The sequence below is a fragment of the Paramormyrops kingsleyae genome, chromosome 10 (genome assembly GCF_048594095.1).
Source record: "Paramormyrops kingsleyae isolate MSU_618 chromosome 10, PKINGS_0.4, whole genome shotgun sequence".
NCBI lineage: Eukaryota > Metazoa > Chordata > Actinopteri > Osteoglossiformes > Mormyridae > Paramormyrops > Paramormyrops kingsleyae.
The window spans coordinates 6,369,914-6,393,166 of record NC_132806.1 but is presented as its reverse complement, the minus strand read 5'-3'; the positions used below and the strand labels follow the sequence as shown (position 1 = coordinate 6,393,166).

The following is a 23,253-nucleotide window of genomic DNA, read 5'->3' as shown; positions in this document are numbered from 1 at the left end:
CTATTGTTTATTTTTTTAACAAGGCTTTGTTAAAATGTGTTAGAACAGGGGGCCCTCAGCCCCCTATGCCCACGCCCACCCCCACCTGCATGACATGGCACTCCTTCTCATCATGAGACGGCCGGAGTTCTACTTGGCTTAACTCCGTGCACCTCAGGTACCTCTCTTTTCCATTTCTGCCCTGTTATGTGTTTTGCCATACTCCGCCCCCCCGTTCCTTCTGTAGCTTATCGCTCGTGCCGCTGCTTTAATGGTGAGGCAAACACCCTAAAATGGGGGTCTGAAAGTCCCAGAGGCCCTGAGCACACTGGTCTCACTGTCCCAGCTGTTCGCTTGCCATTTAGCCGTTAATTACCTGTACTGCTTGTGTACTATTTATTTGTACCTATGTTTTTACTGGTAATGGCCACGGTAATATATAGCATATGCACTTTATCAAGGCCGGGACAGGCTGATCACACTAATGGACATGTTAAGAGGCCTCAGGGGCACGCCCCATGCATGGCTGACCCCACCCCCCTAAACTCAAAATAGGCAGCCTGGCCAATGAGGATCCATGTTTGACAAAGTGACCGGAGCAGAGAAGGCCCACCAGCGTTTTGGGAGGCAGATCGGCCGCGGTGCCGTCCATGTCTGCTGCTTCAGGAGCCACGCGCAGGTGAGATCTCATCGCTCTGAAACGCGACGGCATCCCACACCTACAAACACTACTGACATCACTGGGCCTTCTTACAATTAGCGACGCGATATCTGCTGAGTCAGTCCAGTCTCCCCCACCCCCCAGAATCTGCGTGATCCCACCTGACTGCAGGCGGGATCCGTGTGGGTGCTGCCTTAGACACGCTTCATGTAGCCGGATTGCTCACAATTCCTTGTTTGCCGTTTTCGTCCTACTCTGACAGCGCAGAGACCAGAGAGCCAGCGGACACACGCACACATGCTCCAACTCGTCCACTTCAAAGACGTCATGTCGGGGAGCATTTCGGCGCTCGGTGGTGGGGGGGCCAGGGCAGAGGTGCATTGTGGGAGCTGGGATAATCACAAGACCGTGGAGTATAGTTTGAGTGTGAGATGAGCACAGCCTGAATGACAAATAGATAACAGATCAAATAAATTCGCACATAGATTAGGAAAGCAATTACGATGATTTGTCTCTATGGTCTGTGAGACCTTTAAGCAGTAAAAGCGTTTGAGAATGATTGTTTTCCAAGTGTCCCCGTGTCGCAGGCCATGTCCTTTGGCCTCAGACATCTTTGGAAGACCGTCAAGCCAGGCTGACTGGCAGTGTTTGAGTCTCTCTCAAGTTCATCAGTTAATTCGTTTGAACAGCTGCAAACGGGGATGTCGTACTGTGCCTCTTTGTGTTTCCTGTGTTCAGAGGGACATGGCGGGTGGGGTTGGGGTTATTCCGAACTGTGAAGACATATCAATGTTGTTTTCTTTTTTCTTGTTTTTTACAGGGAACAGCATCTGAGAGTAAAAGTCTGCCTGGCACAATGGTACTGCAAATGCAAGTACCTCAGGTAATTTCAAGCTCATGGGATCCATTAAGAAGGTTCAAGGATGCTGGGGTCTGCAGTTCTGTAGATACTGGACAGGATTTCATGAAGTAGGGTTAAAGCAGCTGCAGTTCCATAGATTATGGGAGTAGGCAGGAAGAGGCGGGTTTAGAGGACCTGTGATTCAGTAGATAATGAAAGCAGACAGGAAGGGGTGTGGTTAACAAAGCTGCAGTTCTATAGCTGTTAGAAATAGACAAGAAGAGGCAGGGTTACAGTAACTGCAGTTCTATAGCTGTTAGGAATGGACAGGAAGAGGCAGGGTTACAGTAACTGCAGTTCTATAGCTGTTAGGAATGGACAGGAAGAGGCAGGGTTACAGTAACTGCAGTTCTATAGCTGTTAGGAATGGACAGGAAGAGGCAGGGTTACAGTAACTGCAGTTCTATAGCTGTTAGGAATGGACAGGAAGAGGCAGGGTTACAGTAACTGCAGTTCTATAGCTGTTAGGAATGGACAGGAAGAGGCAGGGTTACAGTAACTGCAGTTCTATAGCTGTTGAGAGTAAACAGGAAGGGGCCGGGTTGGAGGAACCGCAGCACAGAAGATCACAGTGGGTTTTGGAAAGGCTGGCTGCTTATGTATAAAGCGGTATTCTGACCTCAAAGTCACAGTCAGTGGTGCAGGTTTTATTTACGGATTGCTGGGAGCTGCTGCTGCAGATGGAAACTCACAATGGAAATGGCATTTTGCTCCTTTTCACATGGATACCTGCTCACACTCCCCCTTTCACTGAAGTGGGCTTCGAGGCTTCCCCCCCCCCCTCCCTCACACACAGACAGACTGGGAAGCGTGTGAGCAGGACGGTGGCTGCATGCGGCTCTGTGACCATTCAAGGGTCCCCTGGCTTAACTTCCGCTCACCAGGATACCAATTAAAAGGCCTATGACCTTCCTGCTCCAACTAGAACAGGAGGCGGTGGGGGGGGGGAGGGGGGGGATTAAAAAGAGTGGTAAATCAAGCAGTGTTTCAGTACAGATGTGCCCCCCGCCATGACAGAAAAGTAACATATTCTACAATTAAGAGAGAACAGCAAATGGTAGACACTTAAAGAAATAAAAGAAGAAATTAAAACAGAGGTCAGAGCTGAGGAGGACGATGGCATTCATCATGGTATTTTACTTCATTTTTTTGTTTGTTTTGCCTTTGTTTTCATGTTTTCTGCCGGGCCGCACTCTTTCTATCCCTGCTTCTCACGAGCAACAGCGCTTATCGGTCCTACCTTGGGTTGCCATGGCAACCATCTGGTCCGGGATTTTTTTTTTTTTATGGTCTTCATTCCCATCCTAATATTTATGGAAGCATCGTCAGAAGTGGTTTTGCGGTGACCCCTCGTCAGACGTCGCGGCGACAGCACCGGGGCCGGCTGATGGCCCCCCTCAGAACAGGCTGGAATGTTCTGGAAAATGGACACCACAGATCTGGGCTCCCTTCGCCCAGGAACGGCTCACGTGCTTGAGCAGAGAAGTTAACAGATCGCGGACATGGTGTATGCGGGGATTTGGATTGCGGCTGTGTTTCTGTGTGCGTGTGCTGTTGTCACATTGCATAACTGGGCTTCTGCTTTTGTTGAATGAATGTGTGCTTCACTGCAGATTTCAGGATCGGCTCTGCAGGTTTTATTTTTAGCCTCACATGCAATGCAGACTCTCTCTCACTCACTCACTCACTCCCTCCCTCCCTTTCTCTCATCTCTCTCTCTCCCTCACGCATACAACTACTGGCCACTTCTATAGGGCAGGATGAGACTGTAATCAGCCTTTAATTTTCTTTCTCGTTCCATTGCTGTATCTCAGCCGCTTGGAAATACGCCTGCTTCCTACTCTCGCTCTCTCGTTCCCCCTACAAAAAGAAAACCTACACACACACTGGCTAAGCAACCTCATCAGTGTGTGTGAACACAGGCTCAATTTGCCCCTAGCAGACAGAGATCAGACAGCAAACACTTTGTTAACATTTTTATAACGTAACGAAGCACATCCTTTGGTAAAGCCATTTTCCACCCTTGTTCTTTCATTAATAACGCATGGAGCGCATCAACGACTGCTGGGAACATTCTGAAGCGATATATATATAGGGTCAGTAGTCATAAAGACCGAGGGCAAATGTCCTACCTGGCTGCAATGAGGGCAGGGCTGTTATCGGCCATGATAACGAATACGATGTTGGGTAAGGGTAAGATACAGTGTACAGACTGAGGCAAGCCTTTCAGAAACCAGGCTGGCAAATCAGCACACAGGAAAGACAGTGGTGGGGGCAGCAGGCTGAGGGAAGACAGGGGCTTCAGGTCAACAGCTTAACCTGTGTTTGACTCCATAGTGAGCAGAGAGCGAAGCTCCATAAGGTAACATCAGAATCTGAATGAAAGGAGATGGCAGATAGATATACTCTGATATAAGCCTCTACTTCCCAACACTACTATACCATTTACATCTCATCTGTTATACTCTGATATACCATGCTACATTCCAAGCTTAAAAAAAAAGGGACAAACCGATATTGCACAATATTAAGCTTTGGCCCATTTTTTATGCAGGAGTGGACTATATCATTTGTAGCTCACCTGTTATACACTTTATGGACAAAAGTATTGGGACCCACCTCTTGATCATTGAATTTAGGTGTTTCTTTCATATCAATTGCCACGGGTGTATAATATCAAGCAGCTAGCCATTTGTGAAACATTTGTGAAAGAATGGGTTGTTCTGAAGAGTTTAGTGAATTCAAGCATGATACTGTCATCGGTTGCCACATTTGCAACTTTGAAATTTACTTGAATTTCTTCCTTGCTAGATATTCCATGGTCAACTGCAAGTGCTATTATTGCAAAGCACCAATGCTCTGTTGACACGATAACTGCAGAGTTCCAGACTTCTTTTGGCATTAACCCCAGCACAAAAACTCTGTGCTGGGAGCTTCATGGAATGGCCTTCCATGGCTGAGCAGCTGCATGCAAACCTCACATCACCAAGCACAGCAATGCCAAGCCGGTAGATGCCAGGAGAACGTTACCTGCCTGACTGCATCATGCCTTCTGTAAGTTTTGGTGGAGGTGGGATAATGGTATGGGGTTGTTTTTCAGGGGTTGGGCTAGGGCCATTAGTTCCGATGATGAGTTCTTAATGCTTCAGTACACCAAGACATTTTCTATGCTTCCAGCTTTGTGGGAAAAGTTTGGGGAAGGCCCTTTCCTGTTTCAGCATGACTGTGCCCTAGTGCGCAAAACAAGGTCCATAACGACATTGTTGGATGAAATTGATGTGGAAGAATTTGACTAGCCTGCACGGAGGTCTGACCTAAAACCCATCAGGCACCTTCGGGATGAACTAGAATGGAGATTTCGACCCAGGCCTTTGTGTTCAAGATCAGTGTCTGACCTCACAACTGCTCTTCTAGATGAATGTGCAAAAAATTCCCACAGACACATTCCAAAAACTTGTGGAAAGCCATCCCAGAAGAGTGGCAACTATTATAGCTGCAAAGGGGAGACCGACTCCGTATTGATGCCTATGGATTTAGAATAGGATGTCATAAAATGTCCTGTAGGTGTAATGGTTAGGTGTTCCAATAGTTTTGTCCAATATCGTACCTCTTAACTCTGATATATCCTTCTACATCCCAACAGTACTGCACCATTTACGGCTCACCTGTTATACCTCTTAACTCTGATATACCTCTCTACATTCCAGCCTTACTACAGCACTTACAGCCCATCTGTTATACCTGTCTACTCTGACATACCCCTTTATATACCAACACTACTACAGCATTTACAGCCAGTCTGTTATACCTCTCTACTCTGATATACCCCTCTACAATCTGTGCATATCCTATCTTACTCCCCTATGAGAAACACATACGCAGAACAGGATGAAGCTTGAGGTAGGAGCACAGGGTCAGATGTTTATCCGGTACCCCTGGAGCAGCTGGGGTAAAGGTCCTTGATTATTCAGTCAACCAAGGGATTCAAAATAGCAAGCTCTCAGGCATAATCACAGCTTCCTAACCCAAAGAGCCACATACAACCCTATTTCATACCATTTGCTCTCTAGAATGTCCACTTTCGAAAACAGTACTCTGCAATACTTCATAATGTACTTAACTAACAGTAAATCACCAATGCATCTGCTATACACTTATGCAATCTTGTTCTACTACTTATATCTTAAGTGTCATGTGAAAGCACAGAGAACCAGAGAGACATCAGTGAACCATTTCAAAGACTGCAGATCTGGCCCTCTGTCTGGAACCATGGACACAAGCTGTCCCCGCAGGCCTAAATAATAATTCTTTATTATAATTTTTTTCTACTGAGTTCAGTTTCCAGTTAATCTGCTCCTTGGTCGAGGATGACACTATACTGTGCTGCTGTACGCTTGGCTGTATCAATAATTCATCAGCTAGGCCGAGTGCCCTCCAAGAGGCCATGAGCGAGGATGTGGGGAATGAGCGACGGAGGAATGTATATGAGAGGACAGCTTCCCGGTGTCAGACGGAACAGTGCCACTTCTCCATCAAACCACTTTCATTTCCTATAACGAAGACCCCCCCCCCCCCTCCAGCAGTGGCCTGACCACCACTCTACACAAGCTAAAGCATAATGAACTCAGTGGGGCATCCTGCTAGGTGCATCTCCAGAAACACATAAGAGAGAAGATGCACTCACAACCAAGTTAGGAAAGTCTAAAACACAGAGCTATCTGGCATCTTTGAAAAGGGGGATTTTGAGGGCTAGAAAGAAGGGCTTGCTGGCAAAATGGAGGCTTCTGAATATCCATCACAAACCAAACTCACAGCATGGCCTGGTAGGGAAAACAGCAAATCACTGAGCTTAGCCTGACTTCACAATGCACATTTTTGAAATGTATGTGCAAACCTCCTCTTCTTCCTCTCTTTCAACAGAAAAGGAGACGTCCAGAAGAAAAAAATAGAGTAAAAATTCAGTTCCTCTCAACATTTGCCCTTTAAAGCTGTCTGTTCAAGGAAGAGCTGTATGAAATTCTGAGCTCTTAAAGGAGGGGGGGAGGGGGAGTCACAGTGATTAACCACATAGCATGAACTACTGAGGTGGAATTAGACAGGAGAGAGAACATATCGCCCAACCAAGGAGGTCTGGCCCAAATATCTCATACCGAAATTACGAAACATGAGCACATCGGCCTTTCACGTTTCACGCGTCAGGTGCGACCGCTAGCGGGAGGGGAAGCATAGGCCAGGGGCCGCTGACTCACCTAGCACACCCAGCCGGTAGTTCATGGTGACCACGATGACGTTGCCATAGGCGGCCAGGACGCTGGCATCGAACATGTTGCCGGTGCCTTCCATGTAGGATCCACCGTGGATGAACAACATGACGGCCTTCTTCCTGCGGTCTCGGATGTCTTCAGAAATACACACACAGGGGTGGGGGGGGGACACCACAAAAGTCGTGAGTCAGCCACACGGTCCCCTGCGACTTCAAATATCACAGCTCAACGCGGAATTCACCTGTGGCCTTTAAATATGCAAATGGTTACCATGAGCGGGAAGCCTGTGTTTACAGCTAGCTGGCGCGCCATGAAGGGGCCAGCTGTACTTCTGTGACACCTAGCTGAAAGACCAGCAGGGGGCACTAAGCAGCATGATGTTCAGGGCACTATTACGCACAAATGGGGAACAGTGTGGAAGACGTACTTTTCAAACAGTGAGATGTGCAAACAGGCTATAGTACTGTACAACACAGATAATGCAACACCAAATGTTCACTGTATTTTCACAACATGCAAAACCCACAAATTTTAGCAAAGTTGAGGGATAGTGGGTCTAGGGGTCAAACAATCAGGGCTTTTGGCCAATAAAAGACCTACTGTGTGCCGGAACTGTTACTTCACCATGCCCTGACCCATCCTACTCATGCTTGTGTTCTTGCACATTTCTACACAGGCAAAATTCAGCAGGACAGTATCCTTGCAACCTCTTATGAGTATCTCCTTTATATTATATTCATTTTTTTCATTTCAGAATAAAATAATAGTAAGAAAAAGGTGTCCTTGTACTCTAATCTTCAGTGTTGCTTGGGTTACAAAGAAAACAAAGATGGACAACCTTCCCCGAGGTCTCTTTGGTCAGATGTTTGCTGGGTTGGGTTTCAAATGTAAACCACTTTCCATTTCTGTTCTAGCAAGAAGTGAGGAGCCAAGAGCTTCCTCAAGGATGGTTAGTTCCACCTGTGTGGGGCAGGCGGTGACTCAGAGGGGCAGACATGGGTGGGGGAGCACGGTGGGGTGGGTGGGCGGAGCAGTCTGTGCCTCTTGGGCTCCTGGACACATCCCGATTAGCTGGTGTGTCTGTGTTGTGCACAGACTGTGGATAATTAATACAGCAGTTCACCAGAGCGGAAACTCAAATAACGGACATATCATCTGTTTACCACAATAAGCCAGAGAGGAGCTGGGATGCAGGATGGGTGATCTTAACACACACACACACACACACACACACACACACACACACACACACACATTCAGTCGTGTAATTATATCTTTTTGGGGACCATTCATTCATTTCTATGGGGAAAATGCTAATGCTAACTATGACAACCTTAACCCCTACCAAGCCCTAACCATAACCATAAGTAACCAAACAAAATACAAGACTTTTTGCATTTTTAGTTTTTTTATTGCAGTCATGGATTTTTATAAAATAGAGGAACCTGGTCCCCATAAGGTAAAAAAACAGGCATTCATCACATTGTGGGGACATTTGGTCCCCACAAGGTATGGTATACCCGGACCACAGACACACACACATGTGCACAAACACAGACCACATGCCCCAGATGTGCAGATGCATTTCCAGCCACGCACACATACACACATGTCTGCGCACACAGGCACACGCAGATGCACAAGCAGCTGCAATGCTGAATCGCCATGGCAACTGCTTCATTTTCATTTTTGCTCTTTCTCTCTCTCCTTCCTTCTCTCCGACAAAGCCACACCAGCCATTCCATCAAATTGACTCAGCCTCGCCGACCGTTGCCATGGAGACACAGTTCACTCACCCATCTCCAACCCCCCCGCCACCCCACCCCAGCGTACATGATCAACACCTCTGTCTTCAAACGTTACCCAAGCCCATCGATAGCCCCATGTTTAAATGGGTGTCAATAGCTATCCACCACTTCTCCCATGAAACATGAAGTGCCCCCCCCCCCCCCCGCTGTCACCAAATAGGACAACCCCGATGACGCTGCTGTGGTGACTCCCACCCCAATCACCTGACGGCTGTCACGTGGATCGGCATGGCAACACATCCCTGAACACTCCAATGCCAGACTGCCGATGTGTCCGCTTCGGTGAGTTAAGTGGACGACCAGGGAAACCTGTCGCATGCCTATGCGCGTGTGTCTCTGCTGTGAGTGTAAATAATGATTCACAGCATCCCCCAGTGACCCCCCCCCTCCTGGCCACCGGGCTCGGTTACAGCTGCACAGGGGCTCTGATAGATAAGCGCCCCTCTGACTAAGGGATCGCAGAGGCATGCACTGGGGCCGCCCATGCTGGTGATCCCTTCAAGCAGAACACAGACAATGGCTAATTAGTGGGCAACTTTTGTGTTTTGGACTCTGTTGTTTTGCCCCCACGGCAGGAGGCACCTCCCCGAATTCCCCCAGCAACCTGCTTGACTTGCCCTTGCTAATTAATTGCGAATCGATTTGTCACAGGAGCAATGTTAATACCCCCTCCCCCCCCCAGCATGGGTGTATCGGATTTATACCATAGAAACGAGACCTTCATGAACCAAAAGAAGGACAAGCTTGGAAACTGGAGGTCTTTTCTTGCACTAGTCAAGGGGCAGCCCCTCATTGCAGTGGGGGATCCCAAAGGGGGGGGGATCTGTAGGTCAGACTCACGCCGGCCAAGCAGCACCGTCACACATGGAGCTCTGTGTCACAGTGCAGCCTTGGGTCCAGCTCCGAGGGCACTGCGGCACTCCCAGTGTTTAGCTTCACTTCGCTGTTTCTTGCTCAGGTTCATCGTGGCCCTTAAACCCGCTGGAGCAAGCTCACACTCCCAGAGACATGAAATAATGACTTTAATGAGGGTCTGGTGAATGTGGGATGAAAGGGAGGAGTCAAGTGCCTGCCTGCCTTAACACCGAAATGAAAAGTGTTTTTTGGGGGGTGACAGACGAGAGAAAGGATGAACGGCCAAAAAAGTGCTTCATGGAATAAGGAGCCTGAAAATGAAGTCAACTGAGCTTTGGTGAGTGTGAGTGAAAAATTCAGGGTTACTGGGGGGGGGGACAATGTGTGGGTAAATGATGCGTAAATGAGGATTATGTGTTTGTGGAGAACAATGTATGTCATTGTGTGTATATATGTAAGCGGTGTGTTTCTGTGAAGCGGAGGACCTTAGGTGTGTATGTGTGTGTGTTTGTGTGGCAGGACAGAGGGGCTCTATTGCATAAGCTTACATGATATCAAAGCTCAGACCTTGGCTTTGGAATGGAGCATTTTTAAATACCTCCCTTGTTATGGATCTAGGGCCCAATCCCAGCATCACACAGGCCCTGCATGAGGGTAGATGGGTTGCAGAGTTGTAGGCCATGGGGCAGGGGCGTGGGGGGTGGGTGTGAGGTGCAAGACCCCATCGGGCCGAGGAACACTGGTCTCTCTTTTTGAGGCCACATCTCAGTGGCTGCCATCCAGCGCGTTTGTGCGGTTCGTAATCTTCCACTGACAATACGGGAGCTTTTTTCCCCCAGGATATTCTGTGAGAGGAGGAACGTGGTGGGGGGGTTGGGGGGTGGGGGGCAGCACACAGCTCCGTTCCATCTAACAAAGGCCTCACTATCTTGACTGCTTCATAACATCACCGAAAACAAGAGCACTTTTGTTTTTTCTTTACCCCTCTCCAAATTGACTTTCCCCTCTCCCTCCTCTTGTTTTTTTCTCCCCATCCATTCCTCCCTCTCTCTGATCTCTCTGTTTGCTTTGGTTTCTCTCACTCTCTCTTCACTCCCCTTCTCCTTCCCCTTGTCCCTCTACGCTCTTCCACCCCTTCTTCTCCTTCTCTATATTTCTCTTCTCTGCCCTCTTCCTCTCCTCCTCTTCTCTTCCACCCTCTTTCTTCTTCCCTCTCCCTCCGTCTTCCTTTCTCCTCTACTCTCTGCTCCACTCTTTATTTTTCCTCCAACCCTCTCCCCTTCCTCTCTCCTTATTTGACTTTCCATACTTCCCCTTTCCTCTCTCCATCTTTTCGATAATCTCCCTCCTCTTTCTTCTTCTCTTCCACCATCTCCACCCATCTTTATTCTTTTGTAATCTCCCTCCCTCTTTTCTTCCCTGCTCAACCCTCTCTCCTTTTTTCTTCTTCTCTCCTACACCCTCTCCCTCCCTCTTTGTCCTCTCCCCTTTTCCTCCCTATTTTTCTTTTTCTCCTCTACCCACTCTCCCTCTGCCTCCCTTTCTTTCTCCTTCTCTCCTCCAACCTCTCCCCCCTCTCCTTCTACTCCCCTTCACCTTCTCCCCTGTCCTTCCCTCTCCTTCTTCTCTCCTTTACCCTCTCCCTCTCTCCATCCCTCTCCTTCGTCTACTCTCCTCTACCCACTCCCTCCCTCTCTTTATCTGTCCTCCACCCTCTCCTTCTTTTCCTTCTTCTCTCCCACCCTCCCCCCTTTTTCTTCTTCTCTCCTACACCCTCCCCCTCCATCCCTCTCTCCTCCATCCTCTCTCCCTTTCTTCTCTCCTACAACCTCTCCCTCCCTTTCTCCTTCTCTCTTACACCCTCTCCTCCTTTTCAACTTCTGTCCTCCACGCTCTCTGCCCTTATCCTCTTCTCCTACACCTTCTCCCTCCCTCCCTTCCTTTCTCCTTCTCTCCTCCACTCTCTCCTTCCCCCTCTTTCTTCTCCTCTCCTCCACGCTATCACCCCTTCTTCTTCTCTCCAGTGGCTGGTGCTCCTTTAAGATTCCATAGGTCACAATTATTTCATCTTCCACTTGGCCTCATTATAATTGCTTCCCCCCCTCTTCCTGTCCTCTCCCTCAACTGATTCCTCCCGCTTCTCTCAGCACTTCAGCCTTCTCCTTCTTCCTCTCTTTCATCTCCTTGCCATCGTTACACTCATAGAACCCCCCCCCCCCCACATTCCTGTCTTTCTGAAATGCCTCCGTTTTGGCTTCTCACTGAGCAAAAATAGCACTGTTAGAGCAGATGACTCCATACATTTAAATAGGGGCAATTAAACAGAGTGATGGGACAAGAGACAAGTGCACACTCCATGCACACTCAATACACAAACTCACATGAGTGTTCACTCACAAACTGAATACACACACGTGTACCTTCACACATTCAATACACACAAGTTACCCGTCAATACTCGATATAAATACAAATACACTCACATGCTCAGTACACACACCCCCACAAAAACACAATCTCAGGCACACATACTCATGCGCCCACGAGTAAATGCTCACCCACACACAGAAGAGTACACTCTTGTTTCAAACCAAAGATTCCTCCTCAATTTGAACAAAACTGAAGAAAACAGACAAAAGCCAATATACAAAATTCTGTGGCACTTTTTGTTTTTGTTGTTTGTTTACTGGTTCCCTCCAAAATCTCTACTTTCATAAAGTTTTTTTCCCATCTATAGAAATAAACACCTGCACATGCAGACACACTTACAGGCTGCTTCTCCTCTTTTTAATCGCACCCTCTCCTGGTACCAATGCTATTTGTGTTGCTGAGGGACCCACCCACCCTCAGCACAACACATTTCTTTACCACCCCCCTCCCAGCCTGACCCTAATTAATTAGGCTTGATGATGAACCTGGCTATGATATCCTGTGCTCCTCACATGCACAGTAAGTGGTCTGTCCTCTTGACAAGGACACTGTTTTAAACTTGGGACTTTTATTTTGAAGATGCTTCCTTTCCCTTACAGAAAAGGAAGTGGTGGGCTTCCAATGAGTGACAATGCCGGCAAATAAACTGCTAACGAGTATCTTATAAAACCCCCGTCCCAGACTCGACAGGCATTACCCCCCTAGAGCCAGTATTGTGTGAAAGAAGAGTCGTATCAGCAATCCTGACTGTAAGCAAAAACCAACAGCAAATTATACTGACATAATGATTAACTCTCATGAAAAGGTGGATAAATAAGTGAACAAAAATGTTACGTGTTCTAAAATTAATCAGTGGTTGTGTGCATTGTGTTGTAGACACAACTGTGAGAAGACGATTCTTTATTTTTGCATGAATGGTTCCTACAATGTTATCTGATCATCATCTAAGTCATACTTATAAATAAGCACTCTCTAACAAATAACACACAACAGTTTATCATATCTTTATTGAACAAATGGCCATGGTTTTATTGAGTAATTAGTGGAATCTTCCTTATTGGCAATAACGTCTTCCTGTAGCCACTGATAAGACCTGCACAGTGGTTAGGAGGAATTTTAGCCAATTTCTATATGGAAAATGGTTTCCGTTCATGAATATTTTTGGGATGTCTTGCTTGAATGGCCTGCTTCAGATCACCCCAACGAATTTCAAAGGGATTTACATTTATTCATTTAGCAGACACTTTTGTCCAAAGTGACGCAGAAGTGAGGATCAGAGAGCAGGGTCAGCCAACATGCAGCACCACTGGAGCAGTTAGGTTTAAGGGCCTTGCTCAAGGGCCCAATAGTGATTTCATTACTCTGAACATGGGCAGAGACCCCTAACCTGCTGAGCTGTAGCCTGGTATTGAGTTCAGGACTCAGACAGGTCTTGTTCTCAGAAAGTTCAAAATTTCTTTTGTTGGAAACACTTTGTTGTTGATTCTTTTAGATCAGAGAGGTACCTTTGCCTGTAGAATTCCTTCACCTGCACTCTGAATAACTGCAAGTTGCCCAGGCACTGAGATAGCAAACCAGGCCCACACCAAGTCCTTCCACTCTCCTCCAAAGCTAGGATGAGGGTCTGGTACTCTACTCTGCTTTCCTCATAGCCCTGTGCCAGTTCATGAGAAAGTTCCATTTTTGTCTCATTTGTCCATGGAACACTGTTCTGATACTGTTGTGGGGTATCCAGGTGGTCTTTAGCATTTTTTTCTTACTCACTACCTATCTGCTTGACTGTAGATCGATGGTGGCCCAAGTCTATAGAAATCTTTTTGTAACTCATTCCAGAACTCAAGAACCCTTCTTTGGAGATTCTGTTATGAATAGTAGGCAATGAACATTTTGTGTACATTTATTTATTTATTTATTTAAATCAAACTCAGGTCAATCCCGCACCTGGAACACTTGACTACACTATGGTCATTATAAGTTCACATACAAATGACTTTGATTATTTGTTCAATATGGTGCCATGAAATATTATGTGCATTGTTTGTTAAATAATCCAGTCTTTAAAATGACTTTGATGAAGATCAAATCAAATATTAGGTGCCATCCATGCAGAAATACAAAGGGTTCACTCGCTTTCTTACAAATGTAACTAGCTGGTTATTATTTAGCTGTTCTGTCCTCTGAATAACGGAGAAAATTATTTCTGGGACCTGAGAAATTTAGTTAGCTCTCACAGTTACACTGTTCATCAGTAGAGCGTTAAAATGTATTTCACTTCAATTGCAAAGTATGATGTGTCAGCTATTTTCTGTAGTCTCTGGAAAGGAGCATTTAAAGTCTATTTTCCAAAGAATTTCTTCTCAGGCCAGCGGGCCCCTGGACTCATCTATCTAGATGTACAGTCCGTAGTACATAGTACATACATCTCCTGTACCCTAACATTCAGGGAAATTTATAGCTGCTAGTTTCCCTGGATGGTCTGTTTTTGGACTGGGGGTGAAAACGCTCACAAACACAGAGGGGAACACAATATCCTCACACACAGAGCAGGGCCAGAATGTAAGCCGGCAGCCCTGGAGATATAACGCCTTGTGAGAAACCGTACTACCCTGTCCACTTTAAGTCTTCGCTTCAGTTTGTGACAGGAACTTAGAAACTCTTCTAGAAACTTCTATAACAGGGTTCAGTACTTACAGACACAAATGCACATCTGTCTGTCTGTCTGTCTGTCTGTCTATCTGCTGCAGTTGTGTCCTACTCAGAGGGAAGGTCTGGTGCTCATCGCCTCGTCCTCGATGACATTGCTGTACAAATCCCACAGACCATTCCATGACCCAGATTGGCTTCCAGTGACAAGACTGGGTCAGAAAGTTCAGGAAAGTTTGCCAACAGAGTCTGCTGTGTGGACATTTCTGTTTCAGTTCATATACAATATTTCAATATATTTCAACAATATTTCATTTTGTACCATAGCTTTGTTCATCTTGTTTGTCTTTTTTCCCCTTCCAGTTTGTAAAGTACCTTGTTTTCAATTCTTTTACCTAGTATTTTATCTCATTTTTTTGTCTTGGGTTTGAAAAATATCTGTTTTTGGCTTTTCAGTTCAAAGAGTATATGTTTCTGACTCTTTTTTTGAAGACTATTTTTCACTTTTTACATTTAGGTCTCTGTGTTTCCTCTGTTTTTGACTTTTAGGTTTGTTGACTATTCAATTCACAGAATATTTCTGCTTTCCACTCAGTAGTTGGCTCTGCATCTCTGTTCTCAACTTTTTAGTCACTAGTGCAGCTCTGCTTTTGACTCTTATCGCCATCCTCCAAGTTTCACTGCTCTGCTGGAGAAGCCCCTCAGAGGACAGTGGAGCTGAGAGGAACTGTTACAGAGAGAACGCCAGGGGAGGGGGATCCCCGTTGGGGGAGCAGATGAAAGCTAAATCCTCCGACGTCAGCATGGTCTCATGTCCCCTGGGGGCTTGCAGTGAGGAGCGGCGCTCGATCCGGACGTGCGCTACCTCCGCGATCGGCCCGTGCGCTCGGCTGAGCCGAGAGGCTTCTCAGAGCAGGGAAGATGATGAGTTTGCCTCCGGGGTTTCGGTGCACACTGTTCCTACTCCCCAAGGGCAGAAGGAGAGGGGCAACAGAAGAGGAGGAGCAATCTTCCAATGCTGAGACACCTCAGATAAGTGGCACATGTCAGCCCATAACTGTTTTTAACGTTGCTAATACAGATGAGCCCATGGTGGATGCTTACTGTAAGTAAATTTCTAGTAAACACAATCAGAACACAAACATGGAAACCACTACAGTATACAGTGCGGGCAGTAATAACTTGGGATAAAATAACATTTGCTCTGACCTGCTGATTATGACCCACTGTAATGCTGTATAATTGGTAGGTATGCAATTTGTAAATCTGTTATGCTACAGACAGGGAGGGAGTCTGTTTATGGACCAGGCAGGCCAACTATTAACAATTGCAAAGTTGAACACAGTTAGAAAAAAAACTGAATTGTTAATTATATTTAAAATGTGTTTGCTCTTTGTCTGCAATTAAAAAGTTTTTATTGTGTTTTAACTGCCTTTCTAAATATAAAATTCATTTACAAACACAATAAAAATAATTTAAAAGGCAGGGGGTATATTAATGAATTCTGTCTCTGAAATGCTAATCTGAACTGACTGGAATTCAGCTGGATTACCAAGCAATGACTTGGACTGAAATGGATTAAGTCAGATTGAATGTTAATGAGACTGGGATAAATTCATCAGTATTTTTTCAGACTGACTCAGGAGGGGCTGGACTGAGTAGTACTTATAGGGGCCAAACTGGACCTAGTCAGCTTGCCTGAGATTTGACCTGGTTGACTGGGAGCACACCAAGCTTACACAAACCCTGCATAACGGACATTGCAGAGCTCCTATTACTGCAGAATTTCACAGGAGTATCCATCCATTCTGTCTGTGCTCGCTCTGACTGCTGACCTTGCCTTTCAAACCAGTGTCCTTGAAGGGCTTTTTATGAGTCTAGATATTTTTGTACCTGCTTAAACAAGCTGAATGCTCCAGTATTTATTTTTCTATTCTGTCATTCTATTCTATGGTTATGCTCAACTGAAATTGCGTTTCTGGTGCCAGGTAGGATGGAATTAGTTGTAGAGAACCAGGGCATAGTTTCGGAGTAGGACTACATTTACCAACAGCCATCCCACCTAATATGAGTAGGCCTACTCACTCACACGCAGTGCCCTTGCCAAGTCAGGGCATTGTGGGAAGGGGTGGAGGCAATTAATGCTGAAGATTGTGGGAAAATTAAAACTGAGAAAGAACTCTCACCCACGTCTCTGTAACAGGTTCAAAAACGGTATCAGAAAAATGACCAAAAAGTTTTTTTCTCCTCTTTTCACCAGCAAACACAGGAGTAGCAGTTTAGAAATAAGCATAATATAAGCACCCACACTTCCCAAGAAATTAAGCCAAAAAGGCATAGGAAAGTTTATTCAAAATGTACTGAGAAAATATGCTAATGCTAACATAATATACATATACATACATGTGTGTGTATTATGTTTTCATCCAGATCTGCAATCGATCTATGAGCTCAAAGGTGCCAAAAGTCCCCGAACATGCCATGTTGCCCGGTGCCCCATACTGGGGGAATCTAGGAAAGCGGCCTTTCAGTCCTTTACATTGTGAAATATGCTACCATTCCAAACGTTTAGTGCCATAGCCTCCTGGAAGAGGAGGGCAGATCTGGTCTTTACTGATTTATCAGATGTTAACAATCCCGCCGCTGACTGCATTACGATGAGGAAACAAACGCATCGCTTCCCGCTCATAGTTGAAATGGCCTCAAAATATGTACTGTGCAATAAACCGGAAAATTTGATTGGTTAAATATACAGTGAAATTGATAGGTGCATTGGAGAAACAATTGGCATAGTTTGCTCGAGTGTTCATATTATCGACCGTCCTCCAACGGTCATCCTACAATAACTGGCTGCCTGTTTTCTGTATATTTCTTTACAAAATACAGACGCTCCTCTACTTACAAACTTTCAACTTACGAACATTCAGATATACAAACGAAGAGGACTGTAAGTCCAAATTGTGTTCATTGGGCTCCCGTTTCCTGTCTGCAACATCAATTTTTTTTTTCTGCGCGCCTAGTACGACTTCTGGTCGCTACTCCCGCCGCGCAGCAGCATAGCGTGCGAACTCCCAGCATCCTAGTTCTTTGTACTTGTGTATACCCTTAAATGATGTTGAATAACGACTTACAAACATTTCAAGTTACGAACGGCCATTCGGAACGTCTCTCATTCGTAAGTAGAGAAGCGTCTGTTTCACCTTACAGATTTGCCATAATCCAGTGTTTCCAATCGTGTTTCTGATGCCGAGATATGGGAGGGTCAGTGGGCTGCACTCCCAGTTATCACTAGACATCCTACAGTCAAGAAGCAGGTGAACATCAGGCTGGGCAAGTTCAAGAAGTGCTGTGGGGGTGGGTGGAAGGTTGTTACTCACGCTATAATGAGAGTGACCAGGGATTTCCACGGCTGGCCAGGCACTACTGCATGGTACTAGTTACTCTTCAGTGAAATCAGCTACACTCATTTTTTCAACCATTCCTTGAGGTGTGTCGTACGACTTGGAAAAAAACGTGAGATTCAAAACAGGTGGCGTTGCCAGGGTGATGAATAAGCACTTAAAACCCTTTCGCTCACGCCGAAGCAATTACGGCAACATGGCACATGCACTGCAGCGATCGAGCAGCATCCTGGCACAGATGGCACTTAGCCGTGCGAGCGTATTTCCATTTTTCCGCTTCCAGAAAGGTCCGAATAGGTTCCAGAAAGGATTGCAATGGCTATAAGCTATTCCCGCGATTTTTCAAATGATCATAATAAGGGGTTTGAGATTCCGTTCCTGAAGGGCCGCGAGATTGATGCTTCTCATTTGGGCCCATTCCTTAGGCTGAATTGGTCCAATTGATAGTTAATTATCAGTACTATTTATATCATTACATTTCCCCAAAGCAAAAGAAAACACTCAAACAACATAGGCTTCAAATAACAGCTTCAGACGTTTTTTTATATCATTTTATATCATTCATAAAATTAGATTTTAATGCAGTGAAGAAACGAGTGCATCATTTACAAGTAGTAGTTGTGCTAACCACCTAAAAGAAGAGTTTAGTCAAAAAAACAATAAAAAAAACACTAGCAGAAATACAGCCCTCCAGGCACCTGGACCCCTGTCACTTTAAATGAATGACAGCACGGAGGACCAATCATTCTAGCCATGGGGCAGCAACTGTTAGCTTTTGGGCAGGAAGTGACATAGTGAAGGAGGTCTCTGCAGAGATTGCATAACTGGGCTACTGCCGTTTTTGCAACAATCCATGGGAAATCCCATCAGGCAGTGGGTGAGAAATAAACAGTTGAATATCTGCAGTGCCTGTATAAAGCTCTACATATTTACCTCTAATCTGCAAAGACAGCGGAACGTTTTAGTTTAAAAGGCCTTTGCCCATCTCTAAACCAGTGGTACTTTACCGTCTGTAGACCACCATTGCCAAAATGCCGGCAGGCCGCCGTATACTGAGTTCCATTCTAATCCGCTGAACATATGACAGACCGAGTTTGCTCATCTCCCACGGTTTAGCGCTGGGTCAACGGGATGCATGTAGGGGGGGGGCATCTTTGTCAGAAGAACACACTACTCTGAGCCACCCACACTGGGAGGTTGCCTCTCTCAGACACCACAGCTTCATACATAATGACAAACAGGATAGCGTCTGACACAGGCTACTGTCTCCCAAATTCAGGCGTGACCCTGATAACTTCATGAGCAAATTAAATCTACTCAAAAACTACAGTTCATGTCTTTTGAGTAATACTTCTGGTCTCATGTCATGAAACATTAACTACTAAGAAAATCTTGTTTGCTGATTTGGGTGCTTCTCTGTGTAATGATGGTCTCCAAAAACATTGGAAATCAAACCCTGATACCCATTTTTTTTTTACAGTTTTGATCATATTACAGGGTGTTTGTATGCTGCCTGTTCATCTGTGTGTCATTGTTCGTGTACTGATTATGGCAGACATTGATCATATTTATTTCTGCATATTTGTATGTGCGCATGAGTCAAATCACATCTCATTGTTAGGTATAATGGAATGCCCCCCCCCCCCCAACATAAAAACCCATAAGAAAGCATATTATTCTGTTTCTGCTCCAAAGAAAATGTATCTGTGAAGCATTTTTCAAGAAAAAGGGGATATAAGACTTATTTAAAAGACTAGCTGGCTAATTTTAGCTACTAGGTCTAATTACAGGTAATTACTTTGCATATGCACACACATAGACACATTTATGCATATATACATATATATAAAAGCTTGATCAGCATGTTGCTGTATGTTTTATTTTTCTGTTTTTATCCCCAAAAAAAGAATTTTAAAAAACAAGAAAAAAGGAAAAACATGCAACAAAAATACCTTCATCCCTGGGCCTGTTCATCGAAGACTCATCATGTTTTTTTGTGAGCGGACCTAGGGTTAAGAAAAAAAAGGGAGGAAAAAGAGAAAAGAGAAAATTCAAAAAGATTTACTGTGGCAAAAAAAACAAAAAAATCAAAAAAGAAAAGAAGAAGAAGAAAAAAGACATTTCAGCAAGAGGTCATCTTTGTCAGTTAAAAAGAGGACAAAACTCTCAAAAACAAAACAAAAAAGGCATTACAGACACAGATTCAGTACAGGAAAAACAGAAAGAAGAACAGCTTAGCAAGATTAGACCAACAATCTAAAACGTGGTGACTTATTCTCTCTACCCCAAGAAGTCCTAGTCACTTGTAGTCTTTGTGCCTCTTTTAAATGTTTTTTTCCCCCGTCTCCAGGGGACAGTGGGAAAAATCACTGAGAAGCTGAAACAAGGTGAAACCTTTCTCCCCCCCACCCCCTCAAAAAAAAAAACACGCCAAAAGAAAGACATCCCCATGTACACCATCCCCAGAAATGGCTTTGCCACACAAACATGTACAATTGAAATCATTGTACCTGAATCAAACACCTGTAATGACGATAATACCAAAGAGTATTAAGAGAACATTTAATTGTTGGAGCAGGGTGTGTTGGTGTACATTTCATGAAACATCTCAAAAAAATTACAGTGCTCTCAAAAGCTTTCATACACAGTAACACAGTAACAGAAGTCTCACCAAAGGCAAGATTTTATTAACGTGTCACCGACTGAAATATTTGGGCCAGGAATCAGATCTTGTGGAATCAAAAAAATTGAATTTTTCCCAAGGTTCAATGTGGTGTGGGAGCTCAAGCCACCATGGTCCCAGGCCCCCCCCCCCTTCCAACTAATTCGCTATGGGGGCTAGACCGAAGGTGGAGCCCCAGCTAGATCTCACCCACTGGATCACTCTGCAGACAGGGTACGTCATGAGGAAAATTGGGGAGGCTGCACTGACACCCAGAGATTGAGGGACTAGCAGGGTCCCCTTAAGAACCAGGGTCGCCCCCCACTCCTGTTCACCATATAATCATGTAATTGACGTGACATCCATCACTGCAGACCACCAGTGCAGATCCCCCCTACTCCAGAGGTCAATCGCCCCCCTCCCCTCCGGGAGACAATGTAGCATGAGTCAGCTGTGATGAAGATGGTATTGGAAACAGTAGCAAAGCTTTCTGAAACAGACCTTCTGATGCCCAGCCACAGGCCCCGTGACAGACGATCTGCATGTGAAAAAGCACATGGAGAAGTGGGAACCATGATGGCTGGTACACTCAGTAAACCAGATCCAGTCCTTTTAATGGTGTCAAAAGCTTTGAGCACGCTCGATGCTGCTGGGATACGTTCACATGTTGCCCTTCCGGGGCCTTGCCTTCCTTGTGGTACCTGCAGAAGCCGCTTTCCACTGTATGCCCCTTTCAGGACATCAGGTCAGTCTCAGCAGCGTCCTGAAGGTGGAACATGTGGAGTTTCTGCCTAGAGGTCAGTTTGCTGCAGGAAGCCATGGAGGAAGCAGCACCCAGGTGAAAGCAGGGAACGCCAGCCTGGCAAAATGGCAACACCAAACACAGCCGCTCCGTCATTCCAGGGACCGCGAGACGCACACCACGGCAGACATGGCCACCCCTCCCCGCAACACGCCACAGTAACATCGAGATGCCCTTCTGTGCTATTAACATCTGGCCCATCTCGTCCTTCAGGCCCAGAATAACCGTGTTATGACACGGTGTGTCATGAGCTTGCGGATGTTTCTGGGACAGTGATGACAAAGCCAGCGACAGTGTTTCTGACTGGGCAGGTAAAAAAATCGTAGTGGAAATGTATAAAAGCAAATGAAAATAAGCTTTTTGTGATTATAACTGCTCATTTCAAGAATCTGTCCCACCCATATTTGCATGATGACTGTTTGATATTAGACAAATGTCTGAATGTCACCACGTGGCTCATGGCCTTATGCCTTCAACTTCAAATGGTACTTTTACAATACACCAGGCTTTGTACTTTTGGAATTCCAAAAAAGTAACAAAAGTACAGTACTTATCGTGGTATGATATTCCACTTGCGTAAAAACTGGTACTGGCTCTGAATGACATAATTACAACGTGACGCAGGGTATTTTACACTGGATTAAAAAAATACCTATATCACAAAGTTGGTGAAGTGCGATATTAATATCAACACTGCATGTTATGCACACACAATTCTTACATCACAAGGACCATGACAGTCAGGTAGGCTGAGATCAGACTTTTTCATACTGTCCAGACATCATAGAGTGGGGTTACGTTTCACTAAAACATATTTAGTCTGTCATAGGAAACAAAACTTGGCAAGCTTGCAATTTAATGATTGTTAACTCTTCAAGATTCTCTAGTATGTGTAAAAAAAGATTTTGCATGAACTCTGCATGAACTCCCCAAGCCAATCATAATCATTTTCATCCTTGCTGTTTAAATCATTCCTAGTTGGGTTTGTGAGAAATGTATTTTTTCATTTACAAATATCCTAATATTTATAGCAATGAAAATCACATCATGATATCTGAAAATTTCCAATATCATGCAGGCCCAGTTTGTTACAACAAATACTGTTTTATTTCTTGTCATGCCATCCAGACCTTCTTCAGGTTCTCCTGACCAGATCACAATTAAAGCTTGGGTCTCTTCATTTGTCTATGCATTCATTATTATTGCTTATTTTTTTTACTTCACTTGTTGTTGTCTGAGAGTGTAACTACACTATTTCAGGATGGCAGATGTATTTTGTTTTTTCAAGGCAGGTTATTTGACAATAAACACATTTGCAAGTCCCGCCCCAAAGTAGCAACTGGTTTGGGACTTTTGGTACTGGTACTGTTGGTACTGTTAACTGACCAGAAATCAGTGGAAAAGGGAAAGTACTGAATCTTAGTACCAAAAGTATGGAACCTGATGCAGTGGAAAAGCGCCCAAAGTGCATCAACTCACAGAGTGTATGCGAGCAGAGCGTGCAGGAATGAGCCAGTGGGCAAGTGTATGTGAGAGTTAATGTATTCTGCCTCTGTGCATCACAGTGTGCGGGAGAGCAGGTGCGTAAGTGCAGGTACGTGGGTGCATCTTTGTGTGTCAGCGAGTGACAGAATCATTCAGAGAGCAAGGGCGAATAAGCACGGGAGGAAATGACACGGGCCTGCAGTGCAGTTAACAAGGCTGATGTGAGAGCGAGTATCCTGCGTTCGTTTTCTAGCTGATGAGTTAGTCGGTACAGAGCCTGATCGGGGCTCTCTGCATTTACACGCTCCCTGCCCTGCTGGCTGAGGAGTAGACGGCCGCATTAACTAATCAGTGTGTATTTT

General features: G+C 45.3%; 1 protein-coding gene across 4 annotated transcripts in view; it reads right to left on the bottom strand.

The window, feature by feature from the left end:
• The window catches only part of nlgn2a (neuroligin 2a), a 99,313-nt gene that overhangs the window by 35,403 nt on the left and 40,657 nt on the right, over positions 1-23,253 (bottom strand). For 2 of the 4 annotated variants that reach the window (XM_023843397.2, XM_023843399.2), the window contains exons 3-4: positions 19,895-19,948; positions 6,791-6,940 (exon numbers count right to left, since the gene is read on the bottom strand). In XM_023843397.2, the coding sequence (XP_023699165.1) occupies positions 6,791-6,940; positions 19,895-19,948 (204 nt within the window). The remainder of the gene's footprint in view (positions 1-6,790; positions 6,941-19,894; positions 19,949-23,253) is intronic. The other 2 variants (XM_023843400.2, XM_023843401.2) reach the window with 1 other exon arrangement.